This window comes from Prosopis cineraria, unplaced genomic scaffold (genome assembly GCF_029017545.1).
Source record: "Prosopis cineraria cultivar Desert tree isolate PC_DT_omini unplaced genomic scaffold, ASM2901754v1 PC5, whole genome shotgun sequence".
NCBI classification, from domain to species: Eukaryota; Viridiplantae; Streptophyta; class Magnoliopsida; order Fabales; family Fabaceae; genus Prosopis; species Prosopis cineraria.
Genome location: NW_026555336.1, coordinates 32,864,275 through 32,891,226, shown reverse-complemented (window position 1 = coordinate 32,891,226; position 26,952 = coordinate 32,864,275). Strand labels below are relative to the sequence as shown.

Sequence of the window (26,952 nt, the reverse complement as noted above, 5' to 3'; positions counted from 1 at the left end):
TGGGCATCCAGGTCCAGGTCATATTGGACTTCTTAATTTCTTAATCTCCTCTGTGAAAAATAGACCTACTATGAATACAATGAAAATAGTAGTTTTAATGATTTAATAAGTCTGATATTGATTCACAGGGATGATGAGATTTTTAACCCCTTAAATTTGACCGAAAATTTTAAAAATTTAAACAAACAAAATAAAACACAATATATGATAGTAGCATTATATTAATAAAAAATAAACTAATTTGAGGGTTTATTTGCTCTCAGTTAATTATATATATGTTAAGTCATCAACATACTTTACATATTAAATCAAAGAAAAGTATAATTATTAGTCCCTATAATTTTATTGGGGTTTGCTTTTAGTCCTTGTAATTTTTTTAATATTTTCAATCCTTACAATTTTAATAAAATTGTGTGACATTTATTGCTCAGATTTTTATAGTTTTAAATTTTTAATGTTTTCAGATAAATTGAAAGTATTGAAAAACTATAAGGATTAAAAGTAAAATTTAATAAAATTATAAGGACAAATGATTTTTTTGCCTTAAAATTAATTTATGTTTTAAAAATTAAATAAATAATATGATAATTCAAAAAAATTAAGAAATTAAATTGATAAAAATTAGACTTGAGAAATTTTTAAATTTCATTATTTCTAATTAAGTTTAAGTCGGGCAAAGTCCCAAAATCACATCATCAATTACTCAAACATGCATTAATCTTTGAAAAAAATAAAATTTCAATTTAAAAATTATGTACTCTTTAGAGAAAATTGAAAAGACCTTAAATTAATTATTAAAAATTAGGTTAAATGGTACTTTCCCCTCAATTATTCATGAATACTTGATATCTTAAACTGTTTTTGTGACACAACATTTTCTTTTCATAATTGAAAACAAATATTGTCTCTATTGATCATGATCAGAAATCAGCGTGACACAATATTTTCTTTTGATAACTAAAAACAAATATTGTCTCTATCAATCATGATAAAAAATTAATGTTAAATTTAACAGTTAATTTTTTTGTCATAAAATTTAACTGTTAATTGGCCTAGTGCTCTAAAAATTATAGAAATGGATTTTTTTTTTTGGTCAAAGTATAGAAATGGATGTTAAAGATAAAAAAAGAAAAGAGCAGAATTTGGTTGTTACCCTTATCCGTTTGACCCCGGGCTCAAATCGCTAAGAATTCCCCCAAAAACCAAAAAAAAAAAAAAAAAAAAAAAACATGCCCGAGATGTATGGGAGTGTCATTATCGGACAACGTGCTAGTGTATAGGCTATAGACAAAGCCACCCAACACCCATATGGGCAAATGGGTGGGACACAAGCCTATAAATATCAAAGCTGGAGGGACGATGATTAAAAATAAAAAGGCGATCAAGGCAAGTGATGTGTATGAGCTCGTGTTCAATATGGACAATTCATTGAATTTATGAAGAAATAATTATGGAAGAAAATTGAAGATAAGAAGACAAATAGCCACTTCCTCTTTCACTCATTTTTTCCACACTCCTAATGCTCTGAGACTCTGCTATACAATTTCTGGCCATTTTCTCAAACTTGCAGCAATGGCTGCTCTGCTGTTCTCTGCGACCTGCGGGCAGTCAAATTCTGCGCTGGATCCTAAATACAGCTCAATCTTCACTCCAAGAAACAATTTTTGCAAGCTGTCTGCCTCCAGAAGGCTAAGAAGAAGAAAGCTCTGCGTCAAGAATGTCGCTAGCGATAAAAAGCAGGAGCTAGAAGAACAAGTCACCGAAGGTTTCTTTCTTCCACTTACTTCTCTGTTACATTAATTGTCTTGGCTGATTTTTGTTAGCAAGAAGTATGATTCTCGGTTATGATTGAGTTATAACGTCAATGCGTTATAGTGGTTGGCTGATTATAAGGGGCAATTTTCTTCTTGGTGTGCTAGAGGATTGTAAGTCGTGGCTAAATGTCGTATTGATCAAACATGGAATTTATAACTCAAATCCCTTAGAGAAAGATCACCTTTCTCTTCAAAATTTAGATTGATCATGAGTTTGATAAGGGAATTAGAGTAACAACGCCTTATCCTACCGGGTGTTTGGCTAGCTGATTGCACGACACGCCATTGTGATTTATCAATAACAAATATATTGTTAACTAAAAAGTCTTGTTCAACAGCTATTCCTCTTTACCGGGTTTAAGACTATTTGTTTTACTCTCTTCACCAATGCCTTCCATGGCCTTCTATTTGTTCCTCTTCAGAGGGAATTAAAGTAGTGCCCAAATAAAGGAACTTGAAAAAGCAGTTTCACTGTGTTTAGGTTCATTGCTTGCAAATATGGTAACTTTGGCAAGTTCCAGTTTAAATTTCACAAGTCATAAATGTTGTATTCTGGTGAAACTTATTCAACGAATACTCGAGATTTTCTCCCCACATCTATATGTTTCTATCAAACTAAAAATATTTGATATTAATTGAATAATGTTATCTTGGTTTTCTGTTTTCTGGCAATAAATTTGGTCCTAGATAATGAACTATCTTGCTTGACACTTGCAGGCACTTTGAATTCCTTCGTGCCAGATTCTACATCTGTCGCTTCGAGTATCAAATATCATGCTGAGTTCACGCCTTCGTTTTCTCCAGAGAAGTTTGAACTCAGCAAAGCATTCTTTGCAACTGCAGAGAGTGTTCGTGATACTCTAATCATAAATTGGAATACAACCTATGCCTATTATGAGAAGATGAATGTCAAGCAAGCATATTATATGTCTATGGAGTATCTACAGGTTCACAGTGGGTTTTCCTTTTTCAGCCTTAAGTCATCTTCCTTTGCAACGAGTTATTAATTTTCACAGTAACATTTTTTAAATTATTCAAATTTTACAGGGTAGGGCATTGCTGAATGCAATTGGTAACTTACAGCTTACAGGTCCTTATGCTGAGGCTCTCACTATGTTGGGGCACAATTTAGAGGATGTGGCTGACCAGGTCTAATAAAGTTATAGGGCTTGTTTGACTGTTTTCAGAATAGTTTTTTTCCTGAAAAAGAAAAAAAAATAAAAAAAAACTTGTTTGGAAATTTGTTTTCCGTTCTCTGTCTTGAAAAACAAAAAAGTTTTTGCAAGCTTTTTTCTTTTAACAAATATCTGGAAAGTGATTTAACTTTTGTGAATCCGCTGGTAGCATATAAGCGTAATTTGAGCAGGACTGCGACTACTCTGTGTCCGTCTCACTATCTCAATGTCTATCATTTTAAGAGATTTCATATGTGATCAATTCATCATCCAATATATGTTTGAAATAGTCTAAATACTGCTATGCTTAAGTTCATTTACAATTTACAGGAGCCAGATGCTGCGCTAGGGAATGGGGGATTAGGTCGCCTTGCATCTTGCTTCCTGGACTCCTTGGCAACACTGAACTACCCTGCATGGGGATATGGACTTAGATACAAGTATGGTTTATTCAAACAGCACATAACAAAGGATGGTCAGGAGGAAGTTGCTGAAAGTTGGCTTGAGGTATAAATTTGTAACCTTCAGGCATCAATTTGTATCTGACGGGTTCAAGCTAATTTTTGTATTAGCACAAGCTTCTATAGAGGTTAAAAGTAAGGTATTTGTAGTCTTTGAGTAGTTTACAGGTAGAATGTTGATTCACCGACTAAATCATCTATTTGCAGATGGGAAATCCCTGGGAAATTGTGAGAAATGATGTTTCTTACCCTGTGAAATTCTATGGAGAAGTTATTTCTGGCGAAAATGGAAGTAAACAATGGGTTGGGGGAGAGAATATAATGGCTGTTGCCTATGATGTTCCAATACCTGGATACAAAACCAGGACCACTATAAATCTGCGGTTATGGTCTACTAAAGTGTCACCAGAAGAATTTGATTTGAGAGCTTTCAATGCTGGAGATCATGCCAAAGCACATGCCTATCTGAAGAACGCTGAAAAGGTTTGGTAAAAGCTCTAATCACTTCAGAATCCAGTATTGTGATATTTCTTAACTGAAGCTCTATATTCTCCCATGAACTAGTAAAGAAGCATCTACGTATCATTATGATGGGTTTCAAAAGGTTCATCTACGTATCATCAGAAATTCTCCTTTGTACTCGTAAGTAGTAAATTCAGTGGAATAAGAGTGTTATTCACTAATGATATTCCTTGGGTTTTATGCTTCAGATCTGCTATATATTGTACCCTGGGGATGAATCAGTTGAAGGGAAGACTCTACGGTTGAAGCAACAATATACATTGTGCTCTGCCTCTCTCCAGGATATTATTGCACGTTTTGAGAAAAGATCAGGGAAGTCATTGAATTGGGAGACTTTACCAGACAAAGTAGTGGTCCAAATGAATGATACTCACCCAACACTCTGCATTCCAGAGCTGATCAGGATACTGATTGATGTAAAAGGTTTGAGCTGGGAGAAAGCCTGGGATATTTCTAAAAGGTTCCTTTTCTTAATGATAAACATATCTTTCAGTTTATATGATTTCCTTGAAAATATTTTCTGTAGTAATATGCAATTTTCAACTAAAAATATTATTTCCAATGTTTCTAGGTAGCGTCATTTTTTCAGATAACTAATTATAACTTCATTTAAAACACAATAATTTTTCAGATAACTACTACTTTCATCTTTATTTAAAAGATAGTAAGGACTGATTTTTTACTTTTGAATGGTGCTTCTGTTAGAACTGTTGCATACACAAACCACACAGTTCTGCCTGAGGCTCTAGAGAAATGGAGTTTACAGCTTCTGCAGGATTTGCTTCCTCGACATGTAGAGATAATAAAAAAGATAGATGAAGAGGTAAAACTGTAAAAAATTCATGTGATTTAGAGTTCAAATTCTCATGGTATGTATTTTTCTTTCATTCTTTGTTCATGTATATACTGAAATCTTTTTGTTATCTAATGTCGTGTATTTGTTTTGTTGTCTAGTTTATTCATGAAATTATCAATGAGTATGGTACACATGATCTTGACTTATTGCAAGAAAAACTTCAGAAAATGAGAATACTAGAAAACATTGAGTTACCCAACTCGGTGATAGAGCTTCTTAATCACTCAGAAGAGGTTTCTTCCACTGATCCTATCAAGAATGCTGACATTAATGATGAAAAGATAAAGGCTGCAGAAACAGAAGAGAGAGAAGAAGAAGCTGATGAAGAGGAAAAAGAAGAAGAAGACAATGATGATGATGAAGAGGAAAAAGAAGAGGATGGTGATGACCAATCAAGTGAGAAGGATGGTAAAAAGAAAACAAAGGTCATATTTAAAGTTGATCCAAAACAGACCATGGAGGTTTGCATGGCTAATCTATGTGTTGTCGGCGGGTTTTCTGTAAATGGAGTAGCTGAGATTCATAGTGAGATTGTAAAAGAGACAGTTTTCAATGAATTTTACCAGGTAAATATGGCAATAAACTATTTTCTCTTTTGTTGTTCTTTTATTTCTCAGTTTTTCTGTGCGATTACAAAGAAATTTTTGTATTCAAATTTTTATTTGGGCCTGAAGGTAGTTCTTGGTGGCCTTCAATGATGATTTTGGCCCATGGTCAGTAATAGTGGCAGGGATAAACTTATAGCAAGGGGTAGAGCATGAATAGAAATAATTGCCTTGCTTATTTTTATTATAAGTTTTCCTTTAAAAGTTTAAGTTAATTTAAATTGGTTAAAAATCGTTCGTTAGAAAGCTTTTTCTCTGACAAAATAATTGTCTGTTTTCCTAGAAATCATTCAAGTGTTTATAGTTGAGAGCTCTCTGCATCTACAACCAAAAAAGAAAGCTTATGAGAGTTGTACTTATCTATTTATTGAATTATTGGCAGTTTTGGCCTCAGAAATTCCAAAATAAAACAAATGGGGTGACACCCAGAAGATGGATCCGTTTCTGCAATCCTAATCTCAGCAACATCATAACTAAGTGGATTGGAACAGAGGACTGGGTAACAGATCTTGAGAAACTGGCAATACTTCGAAAGGTAAATTGGTTTAATCTAACATAATGTATTTCTTTTTAACTCAGGGTGATGCTTGGTACCGAGGCAATATTAAATTTTCACAGTCGCCTCTTTCATTGTGCATTGCAACTTGCTGTTCTTGATGGATTTAAAGTTTTAATAAGCTGTAATGTCCACCCTTAGCTTCACTTTTATGTGGAAAATGCTATTATGGATTCACGGACCAATCATCGAAAACAATTGAAGACAACTTCATCTTCAAACTGCGGGAAATGTTGCCATATTTTTTAGTTATTGTTTCACTGTGCCTTTGTGGTCAGTTGTTACACGATACATGGATTAACAGTAGCTAACTGTATGGTTGATTCACTAGTCAAATGCCCCTGCACTTGAGCTTTTCATGCACAATTTGATTAATTTATATGATATTATTCTAGTTATTGTCAGTTTGAAATTATCCTTACTGAAGGGAAACAAAAAATTAAAAATCAACGCTTTACAGTTTGCTGATAATGAGGATCTTCAATTAGAGTGGAGAGAAGCAAAAAGAAGAAACAAGGTTAAGGTTGCAGCATTTATCAAAGAGAAAACTGGTTATGTTGTCAGTCCAGATGCAATGTTTGATGTACAGGTTGATTTTCTTTCACAAGCTCTTCTTCCCCCCCCCCTTGCGGTTTTGTTCTTATTTATGTAAACATCAAGAACATTGTAGTATCTTATTCCTTGCACTCACCCCAAGCTTTGATAAAGAAATTTATGTATCCAAATTCAGGTGAAGCGCATTCATGAATACAAACGGCAGTTGTTGAATGCAATGGGGATTGTTTATCGCTACAAAAAGATGAAAGAAATGAGTCCTGATGAAAGAAAAAGAAGGTTTGTTCCACGGGTCTGTATTTTTGGTGGAAAGGCATTTGCCACATATGTTCAAGCCAAGAGGATTGTGAAATTCATCACAGATTTAGGAGCCACAGTAAATCATGATCCAGATATTGGGGATCTTTTGAAGGTAACATTTCGTTTTGTGTGAGATAAACAGACATGAATTAACGAAGGGAAATTTAATGACATCAATTTAATTATAGTGAAATTTCCTTTTCTCACCCCATGAGAGAATGCCTCACAAGGATCCTCAAGTACAGAAAAAATGACCATCCTTAAAAATCGGCAAAGACAATTAGATAGTATATAAAATAACTTCACGAAGTTTAGTACAAAGGAGTGAAGAAATAGCATTTAATTGGAGTGTTTTAAACTAATTTACCTATCATATCATAAGCTGAACCTTGGTCTGTCCTACTCGTAGATTGTATTTGTTCCTGATTACAATGTCAGTGCTGCGGAAGTGCTAATTCCAGGCAGTGAGTTATCCCAGCATATCAGGTATTTTCCCTCTAGAATATTAGAATTCAATGACTTTAAAGTATACAATATTATCATTGGCATAGTATTGTTATTATGCTTCCCAATTTGCAATCATTTCGAAGGTTGATATAACTTTGCTTTTTAAGTTAAGAATTATCTCTTCATGTTCTTTCTTGTTTAGCACGGCTGGGATGGAGGCCAGTGGAACTAGCAACATGAAGTTTGCAATGAATGGGTGCGTACTTATAGGAACTCTAGATGGGGCTAATGTTGAAATAAGAGAAGAGGTTGGAGAAGATAATTTCTTCCTTTTTGGTGCACGAGCAGATGAAATCGCTGGCCTACGTAAAGAAAGAGCTGAGGGAAGGGTGAGTTCTTTGGAAAAACTAGACCAAGTCAATCATGAATAAATATATAAGCTTGTTAAGCATACATTTCAGTAGAATGTGCCTCTAACAATGTCATATGTTCTGTTGAATGTCACGTGCAGTTTGTAGCAGACCCAAGGTTCGAAGAGGTAAAGGCATATGTCAGAAGTGGTGCTTTTGGACCATACAACTATGAAGAACTGATGGGATCCTTGGAAGGAAATGAAGGCTATGGGCGTGCTGATTACTTTCTTGTTGGGAAGGACTTTCCTAACTACATAGAGTGCCAAGAGAAGGTTGATGAGGCTTATAGAGACCAGAAAGTAAGTAATGGCTCGTCCGCACATAGGCTCACAGAAAATGAATTTTCATCTAAATTTCTGGGCAGTCTTGAACGAAGCATATAGCATAGATAGCACAAGGAATACGACCTTAAGGTTTATGCAAGTACATGAAATACGTTCGCCTGAAATATTCTAAAACAGTTTAAATATTGCTCAATACACAAGTAATTACTAAATTGATTAATTAAACATGCCATGCTACTTATATGTGATACCTTGACCAATTTTTTTCCCACCTGAGATGTTTTATGATTGATGTTTGGGCAGAGATGGACAAGAATGTCAATCCTGAACACAGCTGGCTCATACAAGTTCAGCAGTGACCGGACTATTCATGAGTATGCAAGAGACATTTGGGGAATTAAACATGCTAAATTAGCATGAAAGGTTATACAGATATGGCGGTGGAAAACTTTGTTGATGTTCTATTGATAGTTAAGTCGGGCCCAAATGTAAAAAATTTTGCTAATCAAAATGAAGTTGTTCCAATCCAAGCTTTCTGGTCGTGTGGTATATATTTATTTCCACTGCATAAAATTTTTGTTCCCTTGATTGTTTAGTCAACATAATACACATTGTACACAAAAGGCTAATTCCCAAGAAATTTATTACAGTATGATTTTTACTGTTAGAATTTAAGTCAGAAGAGCTTCAAATACTTGAAGCAGACATGAAGGAAGAATAGGGACCTCAAGCAAAGAAAAATTTTATTACTCAACAATAATTTACACAAATGTTGCCTTGACTTTTCAATACTCTTCTTTCTCTCCTTACGCCGCCATCTTGGTACTTCACGTTCCTCACTATGCTTTTCTTCCTTCTCTCCCCGCAACACACCCAAGCCAAGCATTTTTATTATATCCTGTATAGGACTGTTATATTTATTGCATTACCTTTCCATTTTCAACGCCATTTTCCAGATGCTAGATTATTCTAGCAATCACTAGGTTACCGCCATTAGTTATCTTAGTGGGGAGAAAGATCTAGCAGATGTGAAAGAAAATTCTTGAGATGGGGAGAGTGGGTGAGAATTTAATATACTTCTTTTATTACCCCATAAGATTAGCTTTTGGCAATCAAGGAAAAATATCTCAATAACCAGCGGCTATTGCCCCATAAGATTAGCTGTTGTAAGCAATTATGTCAATTCCATAAGATTAGCTGCTGTAAGCAACTATGTCAACGTTCAATCAAGCTTTTAAGGTCAAAGGTGGAAACGTATGCACTTGCAACGCATAAAAAGTTCTCAGATTTTGGCATTAAATTCGAACTCATCAACCCTCATGACAATCACAAACTATAAATTCTCGGGGTGGGTGGGAGATAGCCAATACAAGCTAGGATCATAGACACATCCGAAAGACATATCAACTGATCTTAATTACTACTACTGCTACATTTTTCAAGAGATTGAAAGGAGAGATTAATGATGGAGAACATTAGTTTTGGAGAGGAAGTGGAGAACAAGCAGGTAATATTCAAGAACTATGTGACAGGTCATCCCAAAGAATCTGACTTCTACATAATCACGAGTACCGTCAAGCTCAAGGTTCCTCATGGATCAAACACAGTATTGGTGGAGAACCTCTTCCTTTCCTGTGATCCTACCATGCAATTTAGAAGGAGGAACAGTGTGCAGGTCCCTTCCAAAACTGAATCATACGTCCCTGGCTCTGTAAGTCTGTCTTGTCCTTTCTCAACCCATAAGTTTTCTTGATTTGGCTTCGAAGAAAAAGCAAGTATGTGATGTTCAGTTTGACATGCTTGTTTTGATTTTAACAGCGCGTCTAATGTTTTTATCTTTTTTTTTTTCTGGTTAAAACCTTGAAGCCCATAAATGGGTTTGGAGTGGCCAAAGTATTGGATTCAGTGCATCCAAATTTCAAGGAGGGTGACTTAGTTTGGGGAACAACTACATGGGAAGAATATAGTCTCATCCAAAATCCAGAAAGCCTCTTCAAGATCCAGCACATTGATGTGCCCCATTCTATTACACTGGAATTCTTGGTAACTAACTTCCCTGATTATGCTGTTGAATGAAAAAAATAAAAAATACTTGACATGGTATTATAATCTAAGTCTTAAGAGCTTGTAATTTATCTAAACTTCAAGCCTAACATATTTTGGGAGAAAACACGCAAAATAAAGAGTGAGTTATTGACTTGGTCACTAAAACACATTCTTCTCTCAAATTTTGCTCTCCAGGTATACCTCTTAATCTAGTGATTGAGAGATTTTATTTTTCTTTTTAATTTAGTTCTCCAAAAAAATGAAATACCTCTGGTTAGCCCCTCAAAAAATTTAAAGTGTGGAGTCCTTAATTTTGTTGGAAAAAATACACTGTTTTTGAGGACTAAAATACTTTCTTTGAGGAGCCAAACTGAAGGAGTATTAAATGACTACATTGAGAGGCTTATCTTTGGAATACTAAATTGAAATAAAGGTATTCTTTCAGAAATTAGATCATTAATTTGCTTCAAAATAAAAATTTTAAACTTTTGAGTTACTCCTAATCTTTCACACAATTTATATCGTTTTTGTTGGCTCTTTCAATAGGGATGCCTGGTATTACTGCTTATGCTGCACTCCATGAAATAAATCCTCCTAAGAAAGGAGACAATGTTTTCATCTCAGCAGCATCTGGTGCTGTTGGTCAACTTGTTGGACAATTTGCAAAATTGATGGGTTGTTATGTTATTGGAACTGCTGGTAGCCAAGAAAAGGTACGAGTACTAATTTGAACATCTTTCACAGAAAATGATCTCATTTTTCTATCTTGGAATATTACACTCATCTTACAGATCAATTTCAACATGTTCGTCTTCATCATGTTCATTTAGGTTGATCTGCTCAAGAACAAGCTTGGCTTTGATGATGCATTCAATTACAAGCAAGAACCTGACTTGGATGCAGCAATTAAGAGGTCCATCAATGAAAATTCCCAATGATATCTTACTGCATTCCAATCTTCATGCTTCAAGCACATTTTTGTGGGGATGAGATAAATTCAAAACAAAACAGTAGGCATCTTCAAGTATCGAGGAACTGATTTTTGTTGTTTTCTATGTCAATAGGTACTTCCCTCAAGGCATAGATCTCTACTTTGATCAAGTTGGGGGTAAAATGCTTGATGCAGTACTGCTAAACATGAAAGTGCATGGCTGTATCACTGTGTGTGGAATGATTTCACAGTACAACATTGCTGAGCCTGAAACCCTAAAGAATGTGATGCAAATTGTTCTCAAAAGGCTGACTATAAAAGGGTTTACACACAGAGATCACCACCATCTCTACCGAAAGCTCTTGGACACTGTGCTGCTTTATATCAGAGAGAAGAAAGTTGTGTATGTTGAAGACATTGTTGAAGGCCTTGAGAATAGCCCGGCAGCCATTGTTGGCCTCTTCAGTGGAAGAAACTTTGGGAAACAAGTAGTTGCTGTTGCTCATGAATGATCTTTCAAATATCAAATGCATCCTCGTGCGCCTATGTTTCAAGAATAATGATGTGATTGTATATTATGTATGTTATAATACTAATGATTGGTGTGAACTATGAGAAATGTGTCGGTACAGTGACAGGGAGGGTACTGGCAGGAATCATGGCCTCCTCCTAGTTATCATTTTTTCCTTAATATTTTCAATCTGCCATAATCTCTATGATCTTGTTTGCCTCCTGAAATGCGAAGTTCATATGCATACAAAAGAGCAAAGCGTAAGAAACTAACCAGGTTGGATATCTAACAAAAGGGATTAGTTTTTAACAATATAGCAAATCAAGTTCAAACCCTCACTATAAAAAGTTTTCACGTTTAGTAATTGATTATGTTTTAAATATAATTGTCTCCAATAAAAAAACACTTGTAGGCAATTAAAAAAAAAAAGAAGCTTAAGATGAGTATGAAGAATATACAAGATGGTTATAATTAATAATCTATCCTATTGACAAGTTGCATAGCAGAAAAATGTGCAAGTATACACATGCTAAATTCAAACAAATACTGAATAAAGAATGAATAGAAATAAATATAAAAGCTAAAACTATTTATTTGATTTTTTTTTCTAATAATAGATAAACACATACCTAATGATAAGGGCTTGACTCAATAATTGGCATCTAAGCCATTATCATGGGTTTGATTTATGGGGATGACTTGTCAAAGGCACTATGAAGGGTCAAAGTTAAATCGAAATTTGGCACTTGGGCTAATAAAATTAAATAAAAAGAAAACTCATTGTAACTACTATTTATAGTTTTTGACTATGTGGTAAATGCTTGATTCAACACATACATGATGTGTGCATACATCAGTACATACATATATTTACGTCAATGATTTAAATAAGAGTTAAAATAATTTACGCATATTTCAACGGGAAAAAATGCAGCAATGTTTCTCATTTTATTATCTATCAATAAAGGCGGCAAATACACGACACACATATTTGTGTATTTCACACAATCATTTACTTTAATTATTGTTTTGAGGTTGGTAAAAAGAAAATTGGTGAATGGTGATCACTGATCAGGCGTATCAATCTTAAGATTATATACGATTGCTGCAATAAAATCTTTTAAAATTCTGAAAACTTAGGCTTAATTGAAAATAAAATAAAATTTTAAGGACCATTAAGGTAATTTAGACAAATATAAAAAAACGAGAGTTGTTTCCCTTCTCTAAAATTTAATAATAGCACAATACCAAGTGTACTCTTTAGTTGGAATCTTTGTATTCAATATAATGTTCGAACGTAAATAAGAGTTAAAAAAAAACTATTTCTATTAAATTCTATTTTATATTATTATTTGCGTGATTATATGAATAATTAATTCAGTTACATTCTTGCAAACAACCAACTCATCTAATCACAGTATGTTACAAAGGGAATGGGGAAAAAAAATACTGCGGAACTTAACCAGAGTGGACCAATTATGCATTCTGAAAAAGTAACGATTTTTTGTCAGACAATTTGGTGATGTTTGACTTTGACAAGAAGCTTTTAGACGTGACTGCTTTTTCTTTTTTTACCTTGAACTTAGACGTAATCACTGACATATTGATGAACATTTTTCTCTTTGACCTTTACATAATTGTGAATAGTTTGATCATTGGATTTCTTCCTCATGATGATAAACACCAACATTAAAGCTTCACACTTTCGCTTATGGAACTTGATGTTTCATAAAATAAAAGTGTCATTCTTCTACTACCAACCGGCTGGGTTCTAGTGCGAGCTTTTTGGATTTGAATTTGTACGCATGTAATGTCTATGATAAAGCTATCCCTAGTTGAATCCGGCAATATTTGAATTTGACCCAGCAAGATTCGAGCATGTTTTTTAATTTTAGACGGCTTTTAGTGTTATGTACTAGTCAAATTACAAAACAAACTAACTTCGTAATTCCTATACGAGTCCAATTGGTGACTCCATATCACTAGGTTTCAACAAAGACGTCATTCTGCATCATTAAATCTATTAAAACTCATCTTTCGTAAGCAGTTACGTCAAACTCATTAGGCTAAACTATAAATAGAGGGAAACCTATGTGATTTAGTACCATAAAGCATAAAGAACATCAATCAACAGATAAACACACACCCTACAAGAGTTCTGAGATTCAGGAGCCAGATATCATCGTATCAGATTTAGTTAAGCATGGCAAAGAAGAACATTGATTCTGTGGAGGAAGTGAAGAACAAGCAGGTGATATTGAGGGAATATGTCACTGGTCGTCCGAAAGAATCAGACTTTTACATAACTACAAGTACCATCAAGCTTCAAGTTCCTTCTGGATCCAATGCGGTTCTGGTCAAGAATCTGTTCCTTTCTGTTGATCCTGTCATGCAGTTCCAAATGAGGGAAATGAAGCACCAAAACCTTGCTGAATATCAATATTATACCCCTGGCTCTGTAAGTTTCATCACTTCAAGCACTTTTAATAGTTTGGTCTCTCAAGAAAATAGAGACTATATATTACTGGGCTTGCTTAGTTTCATCACTTTTTCACTGCTTTCTTTTTTTCCCACTGTAATAGCTAATTGTTTCCAATTCAATATATTGCAGCCTATAAATGGGTTTGGAGTGGCTAAAGTTGTGGATTCAGGGGATCCAAACTTCAGTGTTGGTGATTTGGTTTGGGGAACAACTGGTTGGGAAGAATATAGTCTCATTCAACAACCACAGAAACTCTTTAAAATCCAGCACACTGATGTGCCTCTTTCCTTCTACACTGGAATTCTTGGTAACTAACTAAGTTCTGACTTCAACATTTCTTTTTATTTATGTCAATGTGTTCGTAGTCATAGTGTATTCAATGACTATTTGAACATAAGATTCATTTATATTGCAAGGTAAAGAGGATTGAGTTTATGATACTTTTCTCAATAGGTATGGCTGGCATTACTGCTTATGCTGATGTCTATGAAGTTTGTACTCCAAAGAAAGGAGACAGAATCTTTGTCACAGCAGCATCAGGAGCAGTTGGTCAGTTGGTTGGACAATATTGTAAGTTGATGGGTTGTTATGTAGTTGGAAGTGCTGGTAGTCAAGAAAAGGTACATGTTCTAATCATTCCATTTTTCAATGTATATGAGTCAATTCTATATTCTAGGTTCACAAATCACAAGTCCCTGTATTCATCATGTTTTGCAGGTTGATCTGCTGAAGAACAAGCTTGGTTTTGATGATGCTTTCAATTACAAGCAAGAGCCTGACTTGGATGCAGCCATGAAAAGGTAAAAAATAGGCCTCTTGTTATGTGTGTTGCCTTGATCTGAAAAATAAAATGAATAAAACAGGCTTACGCGCTAGCCTGAGCCTATTTTTTATAGGCTTATTAGGGTTAGATCCAAAAGTTTTTTCATGCTAAAATCCTTCATTTTCAAAAACCCAACCCTAAGAAAAGCGATTCTAGATGGGCAACCCAATAAGTCCAGCCCATATTGATTGCTGTACTCATAGTTTATCCTGTCTTAAACTCTTATGTGTAGTATATTTAATTTCCAATTTTCAAGACCCAAACCCACGTTAAAATGAAATTAACCATAGCCTTAAGTGCCTGTTTGAATAGGCAATCAGAATCAATCATGTGAATCAAACCATGGTTTTGATTTAAAAAAAAAAAAAAAACCAAACACCCCCCGTGTTCCCATAATCAGTTATGTGAACCTGTTACTTGTTTGCTTTTTCGTTCTACATTTGAGCCAAAACCACGATTTGCAGAGTCATTTCCAAACATACTTGTATAGTCTGTTTCATTGCCGGTTAAAGCTAATATTAACAAGGGATGTGTGCTTCTCCATTAATAATTAGGTATTTCCCAGAAGGAATAGACATCTGTTATGAGCAAGTGGGTGGCAAAATGCTTGATGCAGTGCTTAGGAACATGAAAGTGCATGGTTGTATCACTTTGTGTGGGATGATTTCACAGTACAATATTGCTGAGCCTGAAACCCTAAAGAATGTGATGCAGATTGTTCTCAGAAGGCTAACTATAAAAGGGTTTACACACAGAGATCACCACCATCTCTATCCAAAGCTCTTAGACACTGTGCTTCCTTACATCAGAGAGAAGAAGGTTGTGTATGTTGAAGACATTGTTGAAGGACTTGAGGATGGCCCAGCAGCCCTTGTTGGCCTCTTCAGTGGAAGAAACTTTGGAAAGCAAGTACTTGCAGTTGCTCATGAATGATCTTTCAACTACATCACAGTAAATCTTTTGACGCTAGCTAGTATATATTTTCTAGTATATTCAATAAATGTTAGATTATTTACTTGGTTGCAAGCTTTAAAGTTATTAGAAAAATGAAATAAGGTTGTGGGGTCCTAAAGATAAAGGGTTTGTTGTTCATTTCTTTCCCTTGATGACACACAATAAGCAAGAATGCAAAGATTTAACAATAGATTATTGTATAATTTTTATGTGAGTTGATGGCTAATGAATAGTGATATGATTTGATGAATATGATTTTTTTTGGGAGTTGTGCAGTTTGTTTATTTGTGTTAGTTTTTTCAAATATTTATTTATGTGTAATTATAATCTATCATGTCACTAAATTTCACATTTGAAAAACTATACAAGATAGTGTTTTAAAAAATATTTACATAATATAAAAGATAACGATTTAGAATATATCTATACAACATTCAAATTAGTATTTTAGATTTAGAACTAAATAAATATGATTTGTAAGAGAAGTTCAAGTGTACTTCAATTGTAGTGTTGTTAACTTGTTATGAATAAAGTGAAAAAAATTTGTTTTTATGAGTATTTGTTAAATATGCTAAATTATATTTACGACTTTCTTGGTAGGGCATAGTTCAAGCTAGGCCTTTTCATTTGGAAAGTGCAAAAGAAATTCAGTATAAGCTTGACAAATTTGGCCCAAAAAAGGCTTGACAAAAAATGCAACAAAAGCTCAGCCCGTAAACAAATTTATCATTCCTGACAAAAAAAAAATTGTATCCTTCACATTACGAGCCTTTTTCTCCACGTTTCACTCCACTAAAACTTACGGTACACATATGATAATATGAACCATTCAGGTTAAATTTTAATGGTAACTAGTAAGGATTAATCCATACTTTTAAAAGTATCAAATCTAAATTATCACATGTCTAATCTATCGGTCCAAATTTGCAGAGTCTACTACTGTGAAATGAAAATAGAAAAAATGATAAATAAATATCTTCAAAATTTTTAATATAGAAAAAAAGTTTTATTAACAACTTTATATTCGTTATTATTAACCTTAGTTTAGGTATTAAGGTTAGAAATGTAATTTCACAAAAAATAATGTCTGCTAAGTCCGTGAGAGCTTCAAAATAATTACTGTACTTCATGATATTTATTTATCATTTGTAATTTGTCCGTTTGGATGAGAATTTGTTATACTTCCATGAAAATAAGCGACCGTTCCCTCCTTCTCTCTCACAAATTTATATGAGATTATATAAATGTCTGTGAGCAAATGGTATCTCAAACTTTATAATTTTTATGCATATCATGTAAAATTTCAAGTGCGTCTTCATTCTTCATATCTATTTAAAATTAACAAATTTGGATTGGATGAATTCATTCACGATGAATTTTCTAAGTCATATTAACCCCAACAAAAAAAAAAGAGTTAAACATTTAAAAATAATAAAATATGGATAGCTACACAATATCAAATGCCCTTTCTCCTTCACTTGTTTTATATGCAGAATAAATTTGCGGACAATACCTAGCTTTTACTCTCTGTTTTTTTAAACCAAAAAAAAAAAAGAAGCGAGGAGAAACTAAATCATTATTGAAATGAAAAATATTTGTATTTGGTTTTATATAATTTTATATATTATAAAATTTTATTCTATTGAAATGAAACTCATTTTTAATTTGAAAAATAATGAAAAAATCTCATTAAAATATATAAATAATAATGAATTCTCGTGAAATATTATAATTCTTTCCAAATTCTTAAAACCTTTTCTTACATCAATGGTTTCTAGTGAAATGATTAAAATATTCTTAATTTAAAATAAAAAAGTAACAGCTTTACCTCAAAAAATAAATATCAGTGACTATTTTAGTTTAAGTGATAATTTTTTTTTTTGACAATGATTAGAACTAAACAAATAATTATAACTTTTTATGTGGAACAAATTTTTTATTTATTGAAATTTAAGTATTGTAAATATGTGTGATTATTTTAATTTAAGTAAAAAACACTTTTCTTTTAACAGTGACTAAAATAAACAAGTAGTTACAACTTTCTTTGTATAAATTTTTTTTATTGGAGTTAAAATGTTGTAAATATTCATGACTACTTTAATTTTAACAATCACTACTTTTTTTTGTCAATGATTAAAATGAAACAAATAATTACAACTTTTTTGGTGCAAATTTTTGACTCATTAAACTTCAAATGTTATAAATATTTGTGACTATTTTAATTTAAACAATTACTACTTTTCTCATAGCAACAAAAAAAAAAAGCAAAACAAGTACTTACTATTTTAGTTTCAATTGAGAGTATTTTAATTATTTCACCAAAAATTATTAATATTATAAAAGTCCCTAATTATTTACATATTTTAAAGGGATTTTCTATCATTTCTTCAATTATTTTTATGGGAGAAGTTCAGTAAGGGACGAAATGAGATGATTATAAATAAAGCCCATTGAAATCTCAAATGTAGGAAAATTGAAATGAAATAAATTTTAATGATCAAAAGACTCAAATACTCAAGCTTCAACGTTAAACCATGAATTTCCCTTTCAGATATCGGGGACTAACATTACTCCCCGTCCGGTGACTCTCTCCGATTTGATCCTTGGCTGTTTACTTTCAATTCTCATGAATGAAATTCACAGAGATGACGAGATTTCCTCGGCCTCAAGACCAGACCCTACCTTCATCCTCATCTTCCAACAGCAGGTCTGAAACTCTTCTTTCAGATCGCCCCTTTTGTTTGTACCGATTCTTTTCTTTTTCTTTCTTTCTCGTTCACTCTTAAACTTGAGTCTCCCGCTGTCTTGTTGTCGGAAGAAAGCAAGAAATTCGTATTCTAGTTCATGTACTTTGACGGCATAAAAATGGGAAATTTGATGGCAATTTACCAAGTTTAGCAGGTTATGAAATCGTAGTCTATTTTAGCTGATGCTTCTATTTTTGCCGGCGGATGATAATATCCTCTTGATACTTGTTAGGCGAGCAGAAATCTTAAATAGCTGTGTATATGCGTATTATTTCTGATTTTCGATTTCTAAGCTTGTTAATTTTCAAGATCCTCTTATTTGGTTGTAGTTGTTTTCAATTTTGCCCATCTTTGATTTACTGTCACCCCAGGGAATGTGAATCGATTGTTCTTCCTTGGAATCTGTATGGCTTATAGAATGATTCGCACTATTTTGCTTCCTAACTATCAACTAAATATTTGTTCAAAGAAGCAATGGCTTCCAAGAAATTAGTAGGGATCAGTAACAACATATATGTCAGCTTGCTGGTTCGTAAATTATATAAAGCATAATAATAAATAAATTTGAAAAATTAATATGTTTGATGTCAAAAATTAACAAGTGATATTGAATAAAAATGTTTGTTGATTTGTAAATTGCATGACGAATAATAAAAAGTAATGTCAGGCATTATAAAATAATGTTAATTGGTTAACAAATAATATTATGTAGTTTATAATTTAAAATAATAATTTTATAAGTAATGGATTTGTTATCGCCTTATAAGTTTGATGTTGAACAAGATCAAGTGTTATTTAACAAGTAAAGATAGACAATTAACATATATTATTGAGAAATTAATAAGTAAAATTACACAATTAACAAGTAACTCAATTGCTTTTCAAATCAACGGATTGAATAAGTCTTGTTACGATATTAAAAAGTCAAGTTACAAAATTAATAAGTGTTATTGCAATATTAACAAGTAAAGTTGAAAAATTAATAAATAATGTTGTTAAGTTTACAAGTAAAACTAAGTTGTTAACAAGTCTTATTGTAGAATTAATAAATAAAGTTATGTGATTAATAAATAATATATTTTAGCTGAGACAATCATAGATTTAATAAGTAAAATTAAGCAATTAATATGTCTTGTTAAAAACTTAATAAATAAAAATTATGTAATAAACAAATAACGTAGTTTAGTCGAGAAAGTCATAAATTGAACAAGTAAAATTAAATAATTAATAAATTCTATTAAGAAATTAACAAACTATACAATTAACAAATAATTAAAACAAGTCTTATGGAGGGAGTCACTTGGAATACTTGACCCCAATACAAAACTTCACATCACATTACATTGCACTTTATCATGGATCAAGCAAATGGGTTGTGGGTGAAAGTTGTTCACATTAGAGGTGGGAAACAAGTATACCTAATTTATATAAGCTCCAGTGTCATGCACTCAAGCTCTTAAGTTTAATTTTTTTAAAAATTCATTAATTTTTTAAGTTTGACCCTTATTTAAAAAGATTTAGAGTTGGGCCCATAAACTCATTTTTATTTTTTTAAAATTTTTAAAAATTAAAAATTATAATTATACTACTTTATATTTTAAAAAATATAAATTATAATATTAAAAAATTTAAAATAAATATTATAAATTTTAATTTTAAAGTATAAAATATATTTTAATATTATAATTTTAAATGGATGATTCGTCAAATCTGACTCTTATTTCTTACTTTAGTTCACTTCGCTGGAGAGATGAAAAAGGAGGAGGACAAATATTTACTACTATAAAAACAAAAAGGAATGGCAGAGAGGATGAAACGGGATCTAACAAGTGAGAAATGTCATTTGAAATATGAGAACCCTTGTTTTCGTGCGTTTTCTTTCCTGTCGTCTTTTTCCTTTTCTGTTTTTTTGCATAAAGACATTTCAGTATTTTCAAATAATAATTTTATTTCATTTTAAATCAAAACGGCCTGCAGAATATTTTTAGAATTTTATAAGCTTTATTAGTAAATAACTCTCTTTTTTGGTTTTATAGTAAAATTCTCCCTATTTTCATCCTCAATCATTCGGGAAAGTCGAAGATAAATTCTACAAAAACCCCTCTTTCCTAATCTATCCATGATTAGCGTTTTCTCTTTCAGGGGGTCAAAGGTGCGCCATACACGGAAAGGACTAAGCTGTATGGTCAAATTTTAATGAAAAAATTTCAGTGAAGGACTCTTGATCAAACATAATAAAATATAGGATCTTTAAATTTTTAAAATTTTATTAAAAGACTCATACAGAAGTTTTTTTTGAATTTATGATAGAAATAATAAAATTACCTTCATTTAAATAGATAATATAAACAACTTGTTTGTTTTCATATTATATGTTTTTCATTTATTTATGAAATATTATTCATTTTCTTACTTCACTTATTTATAACTCCAATTTTACTTAATTTTATTTTAAGTGTTGGTTTTATAATAAAATAATTCATTCATTTTTATACTGTATATTGTTTATTTATTTACAAAATGTTGTTCATTCACCTACTTTGCTTATTTATTCACCTATTTTGCTTATTTATGACTCTAAAATAAAATCAAGTAAAAGCAGGATTATAAACAAGTGAAGTAGAAAAATGAATAATATTTTATAAATAAATAAAAAATATACAGTATGGGAATGAATAAGTCATTTATGTTGTTTATTTAAATGAGGACAATTTTATTATTTTCGCCACAAATTCAAACAAAAATCCGTAAGAGTCTTTCAGTAAAATTTTAAAAATTTAGGGATCCTCTTTTTCATTATGCTTGGTCAAGGGTCCTTTATTGAAATTTTTTTAATTTTAAAATATCAAAGGCACTTGTCTTTCCCCAAAGTGATATTTTTTTTTGGTCAAACCAAAAAGTGATATTAAATACAACCATGAGAGTTCAATTGGTAAGAATTGTTTGTCTTCAATCAAAAATCTTGGGTTCAAATTCTGGAAATGTAGGCCTAATAAATTATTTACTTTTGCTTTTCATATCCTGAAGAAAATTTTTTTTTTTCGCTTGAGGAACATATTTAGGAAAACTAAAAAAAATTAATTTTCATCATTTAAGTTTATCTCAATTATCAATTTAATCATTCAAATTTATTTTTACCAAGTTAATCCCTCAAATTTGCCTCATTAATCTATTTGACCATTGTTGTGTTAAGATAAGGTAAACACTGATAAAATAAGTTATGAATATTGAGTTGACAACCATGTAAGTTACTAAAAAAATGTAATTATTTGTACAAAAAAACTCAAAAATTTTAAAAGAAAAAAAACAAAACGCGATATGTAAGAAAATAAGGAGAACAAGAAAATAAGAAACTAAGGGGAGAAAAGAAGAATATAAAAAACATAGTTGACTTGAATATATGTGTCAAGTCCTCAACATATTTTACATATCAAGTTAATTGGAGTGTTATTTTATGTTTCAAAATTTAAAGGAATAATGTAAAAACTTTAAAAAAAATGTATACATTGAAAAAATAAATTAAATTTAAAGAATCAAATCAATAATTAAGATAAGTTTAAAAATTAAAACTTTTTTCCCCTTCAAGAAATTGAGGAAGTAGAATATCCCGACAAAGTCACCTAATAATCATATCATAACACAAAATGTGCCAACATGCCAAAAAAATATAAATCCCACAAACAAAAGAGGCTCCTTATTATTAGTCAAAGTCACTGTGTCATATCCGTGATCCGTCTGGACATGGCCGGCCGCAACAAGGAAAAAAAAAAAAAAAAACCTCAAGAATCACTCAACACAAATCACAATGCTCTTTTTATTCTTTTGTCTTACCAACAAAGTCTCAGAAAGTTGCCTTCTTAACCATTTCTCACTTTTATGATCTCAAATCATCCATACTTGTCCCTCCACAAACCCAACCATCCCACCCAACCATCCACTCATCACCGACTCAACACGTCTTGCTAGTGCTAACACTGTGCATCATCAAATCATCCATAGATTCATCACAAGCAAACATAAATTTGTATGTATGTATGTATGTATCAGAGTTTTCTTCCATCGTTTCATCATTAACTTTAAATTAATTGAGCTCAAACACAAATTCTACCTTCTTTTAAGAGTTCATATGGGATTACCAACCAGCATTGATTTTAGTGGAAAAGATTGTGAGTTATGACTGCTTAAACATGTTTTGAGTTTTAACCCATGTGAATGCAAAGGAATTGAAAAAGTTAAACTCAACAATATTCAAACTTGATTCATTCATAGAGCCATTAAAAAAAGATCTCATATGAGTTTGATTCTCCTTTCATGTGTACTCCGGATACAGTTTCCAACTCTACTTGGTATATACAAGTTCATGATCTGAACCTGCATGATTTAGAACCAAGAGCATATTAATAATGTATACCGAAGTGGTCCTCTCTCTTGTACTCTAAATGGGAAGAGGAGAAAAAAAAAACTGAGTAGGCCGCAGAAGAATACGAAGGAAATGGCGTGAAACATGAAAAAGGAAAAGAGGCATGAACATTTTTATGCTTGTTGAAGTAGACTAGAACTATGTGTTTTTGAACTTTTTGACAGATACACATGAAGCAATTATGTGCTTTCGCTACCTTAAGTGGTAGGCGACCTTACAACCACCTCATCCCTCAAAATCTCAGAATGATGATTATTTGTTATTTTTTTCTAAGGTAAAAAAAAAATAGAAAAGAGAAGGTTTCTTCCTCATTGTTCCACAAATACTCATTATCTTTCCTCTAATGTATCTTCATCCTCAAGAATATTCCAACCACTTCCCCCTTTTTCAATCCCAGAGATTATACAAGCAAAACAAAGTAATTTCTGGTGCAAGGAAGTCAGATCATATGCCTTATCACTAGTTATGATTGTGAGTAAAATGCAACTCAATTTTTAAATATCAAATATTAGGGTCAATAATAAGGGAGAGACTATTGAGTCCAAGCTTCGAAATATCTCTCCAACTCTTTCACAGAATTCTTTAAAGAAGGTGGTCCCCATGATTTCTTTAGTGAAAAACACGGAGACGGCAAGGTTGGGTCAGGTTACCTCAGTACAAGGGACACTTTTTTTTTTTTTTTTTTTCCTTCCTTGGGTTTAAAGTCAAAAATCGAAGCAAGGTCATGGGTGGTGAAACTAGGAATCTTTTTGTTGTCATAATCATCATGCCTCCCAAAGTACCTGAATCACCAAGATAGCTAAGAGCAAAAATGAGATATCAAAGCTCAGGCCTAACATTTAGCCACTGATAAAAGGCATTCGCCATGGATCATAAGAACTGGAAAACATGAAAGGACACAAACATCCTTAAATTAATTGGATCAAAGAGTGGTGGAATTAAGAAACAAAAGTTTCAACTAACAACTTGTCATGTTCCATATGAATACGAAAGAAACAGCCAGCTACCACCTACCAGATATAATGGATGAGGCCTTGAGATTTCTAACCAAAAAGAAAAAGGGTTTGCACATTTGTCTGTACATTTCCATTGCTTCCATCATATGGGACAATGACAAAAACATTCTCAGATTTCCGGACATTTTCAGCTACCAAAGCTGCAGAAGCTTAAAAATAAAAAAAAGGCGTAGAACCCAGATGCTACTTTCCCTTAATCGTCAACAGGAGCAGGTAGATTGAGATCAATCAGGCATGGAACCAAAGGAGGTCCATGTTTGATCACCACTGTGTTCTCTTCAGAACCTCCAACAAAATGAGACCTTTTGTGACCTCCTAACGCTTGGCCTGACTTGAAAATTTTGTAGCAGATAGGACATTCATGGTCTCTACTTTTCTTTGACTTCAATTTCTTCTTGAACTTGCTGGTCTTCTTTCCATTGATGACCTTGCTGCCATGAGGTCTCGGAGCAGGAGAAGCATCAGTGTCTGTGCTGCTTTCATCACTCTCGTCTGCTGAATCCTTAGAGCCACTGATAATTTTTTCACTGTTTAAGCTCTCTGGGTTCAATGACCCCTCATTGTAAAAACCATTTGGTGTCCTTTTGCAAGTAACACCAACTGAATTGTTTTGGCGAAGAGAATCATAACATCGTCTCTTTCTCCAATTGATGAACTCTTTCCTTGTCGCTCCTTTTTTTGTTGTATTGTAGTCCACATCCTCCAAAATTAGTTTTCTGGGTTCATTGCTTCTGGTTCCTCCTCTGTTCTTGATTAGCATCTTCTTCCTCAATTCAGCGTCATAGTTCTGATAAAACTCACGCCCAGATCTGACTTCCAATTTAGGCGTCTTGAATCCCCCATTCCTAGGGTACCCATCAATTGAAACATCCAAATCCAACTTTTTGTGACCATTTCTGAAATACCCAGAATCTGAATTATCAGAATCGACAATCTCAGCAGACTTCAACTTCATGTCATTATACTGCACCACCTTCTCCACGATCTCAAAACCATTATACACACAACTTTTTTTACCATTGTTGAGAGGAATAGTGTCCACAGACGGTGATTTTGCCTCTACCACAACAGAATTGTTCTCCGACGACTCAGCTGGAAAAACAAAACGACCTCTATGGCTAGAGTCTTTGGACAATAACATCAAACACCTTGCGACCTCTTCTTGCTCCTGCTCCACCTCAGACACAGAGGAAGAACCATTCGCCAAAGAAACAAAAGAAGGTTGATCATTTTTATCAGTATTCACGGTCTTGAACCTCATTCTTCTGGATCTCCTGGGGTGATTTGGAGCAGATGTCTCAGTATCCGATTGACTATCCACCACCAATTTCTGCTTCATTCCAAACCCAGGCCCAGAATTGTTCTGAAACTTGTTCGTCGTCCCTTTATCTTTCTCCGAATGACAAGCCATGTGGCCGCAGAGAGCTTTCAGAGACAGAAAGCCTTTCCCACATTCTTTGCAGAACCTCTCTTGTTGTGAAGCAGCGTTGTTGGAATGTACGAACCTCGTTGTTTTCTTGGGATTCTCTCGAAGACCAAAAATTGGATTTTCGGAAGCAGCTTCTTCAGACCCAAAATCTCTCTTCCTCTTCCTTCCATCATCGAACTTGACGACACTATCATCGGCATTCGTTCTACCTTTCTTGGATTGAGATGAAGAATGTTCAGTAGTCATGTGAGTCTTGATGTGTCCACCCAGAGACTTCCCAGATGGGTACTTCTTGTTGCAATACTTGCACACGAACTTCTTTTCCTCCATGAAAGCTGATCTGAAATATCTCAAACAAAATATATATACCCAGAAAACTATAGTCTACCAGTTACCTTGAATCTTCAGCGTGTTCCACGATGATCATGTATCCCTCCCAAGTGTTGTGAAAACGACGCGGCAGCCGGGCAGTTAAAGGGACAAAATTGTAGATCAAGTTCAGAAACAAAGAAACAGATCAGGAAGTTTCTTGCTTTTTCACCAGGGACGATCAGATACGTGACAGGTCTATGAGTACAAGATCCGACCCACAAAAAGGGAGAGACCCCTTGATTTCCGTTTCCCCAAGTAGTACTCCCAAAAAAACCCAAACAAAAAATGCCGGAAAATTGATCTTAATCCCCATACAGCGACAAACAAACAAACAAAAATCAAAATTTGAAGAAATGGGTTGGTGACAGAGGTGATGAGGAAGAAGAATCGAAGAAAGCAACTAGCGAGGCAAGAGTGTTTTTCATTGCTGTTGGAGTGAGGAGAATTCCATGCATGAAAGAAATTATTAATTAATAAAATAAAAGAGTGGGAGAGAGAAGAGAAGAGAAGAAAGAATGATAATAGGAGGCACGTGGAGTGTGTGGAGAGGCTGAAAGTAGAAAGATGAGGGGTTAAGATGAGGCAATGTGTTGTGAGGATCTGAAGGCGTGGGGAAGCAGCAGATATGGCACACCTAAAAACTGAAACATCCAAACAATGCCTTAAATTGTTGTTTTACTTTTAGGTCACCAAAGTGAAAGGTCTCGCCGTTGTTGTTTGGATCTCCCTTGCTTGCCCTAGAGTTAGAAATAAAAATGGACCTAAAAAGTTGAGTTTAAAAATTTTGTTTAAATAAGAGTTTAAATTTTAAAAATTAATTTTTTTTAAAGTAACCGAACTTGAGGGCTTAACCCTAATAAGCCTTGTAAAAAAAAGTTCAGGCCTGAACGGCTCTTTAAGCCCTATTATATTATTATTATTAATTTTTTTCTTTGGTGGTACATACATTTAAAGCTAAGAAGAACCTGCTCACCTGAAATTCTAATCCTACATGCATTACATTGTTATTAATTTTAATTTATTGTAAAATTAATTTAATATAATTTAATAAATATCAATGTATAATATAAAATTTTTATATTTTTTATTTTTATATAATTATTATGTTTGTGTATTTATAAAAAAAAAACTATTTTTTAATTAAGATTTAAATTTTCTTACTAGACTTCTAAATACATGTTGTTTAATTTCTAAAAGATTATGAAGATTTTGATTTTTTTAATTTTAAAATTT

At 33.0% G+C, this 26,952-nt stretch overlaps 3 protein-coding genes and 1 pseudogene across 5 annotated transcripts; 3 read left to right on the top strand and 1 right to left on the bottom strand.

The window, feature by feature from the left end:
• The first annotated feature begins 1,414 nt into the window (after positions 1 to 1,414).
• LOC129310916 (alpha-1,4 glucan phosphorylase L-2 isozyme, chloroplastic/amyloplastic-like) lies at positions 1,415 to 8,518 on the top strand. 3 transcript variants are annotated; one of them, XM_054952807.1, is made up of 15 exons: positions 1,415 to 1,765; positions 2,532 to 2,761; positions 2,862 to 2,963; positions 3,320 to 3,496; positions 3,658 to 3,933; positions 4,161 to 4,432; positions 4,678 to 4,795; positions 4,927 to 5,394; positions 5,816 to 5,968; positions 6,450 to 6,578; positions 6,720 to 6,956; positions 7,254 to 7,330; positions 7,494 to 7,680; positions 7,803 to 8,003; positions 8,292 to 8,518. In XM_054952807.1, the coding sequence occupies exons 1-15, from the start codon at positions 1,573 to 1,575 to the stop codon at positions 8,406 to 8,408; spliced, it is 2,937 nt and encodes a 978-aa protein (XP_054808782.1). In that variant the 5' UTR covers positions 1,415 to 1,572; the 3' UTR covers positions 8,409 to 8,518. The 3 variants fall into 3 exon arrangements, with proteins under 3 accessions (XP_054808782.1, XP_054808783.1, XP_054808784.1); XM_054952808.1 differs by having other exon boundaries at positions 1,416 to 1,765; positions 5,116 to 5,394; XM_054952809.1 differs by lacking the exon at positions 1,415 to 1,765 and having other exon boundaries at positions 2,569 to 2,768.
• Positions 8,519 to 8,656: 138 nt separating this feature from the next.
• LOC129310919 (2-alkenal reductase (NADP(+)-dependent)-like) lies at positions 8,657 to 11,684 on the top strand (annotated as a pseudogene).
• Positions 11,685 to 13,597: 1,913 nt separating this feature from the next.
• LOC129311689 (2-alkenal reductase (NADP(+)-dependent)-like) lies at positions 13,598 to 15,990 on the top strand. Its single transcript, XM_054954104.1, has 5 exons — positions 13,598 to 13,934; positions 14,088 to 14,265; positions 14,412 to 14,578; positions 14,676 to 14,758; positions 15,336 to 15,990. Exons 1-5 carry the CDS (start codon positions 13,680 to 13,682, stop codon positions 15,712 to 15,714), a joined length of 1,062 nt encoding a protein of 353 aa, XP_054810079.1. The 5' UTR covers positions 13,598 to 13,679; the 3' UTR covers positions 15,715 to 15,990.
• A 7,806-nt stretch (positions 15,991 to 23,796) lies between these two features.
• LOC129310630 (uncharacterized) lies at positions 23,797 to 26,246 on the bottom strand. Its single transcript, XM_054952529.1, has one exon. It carries the CDS (start codon positions 25,675 to 25,677, stop codon positions 24,112 to 24,114), a length of 1,566 nt encoding a protein of 521 aa, XP_054808504.1. The 5' UTR covers positions 25,678 to 26,246; the 3' UTR covers positions 23,797 to 24,111.
• Between the last annotated feature and the right edge of the window lie 706 nt (positions 26,247 to 26,952).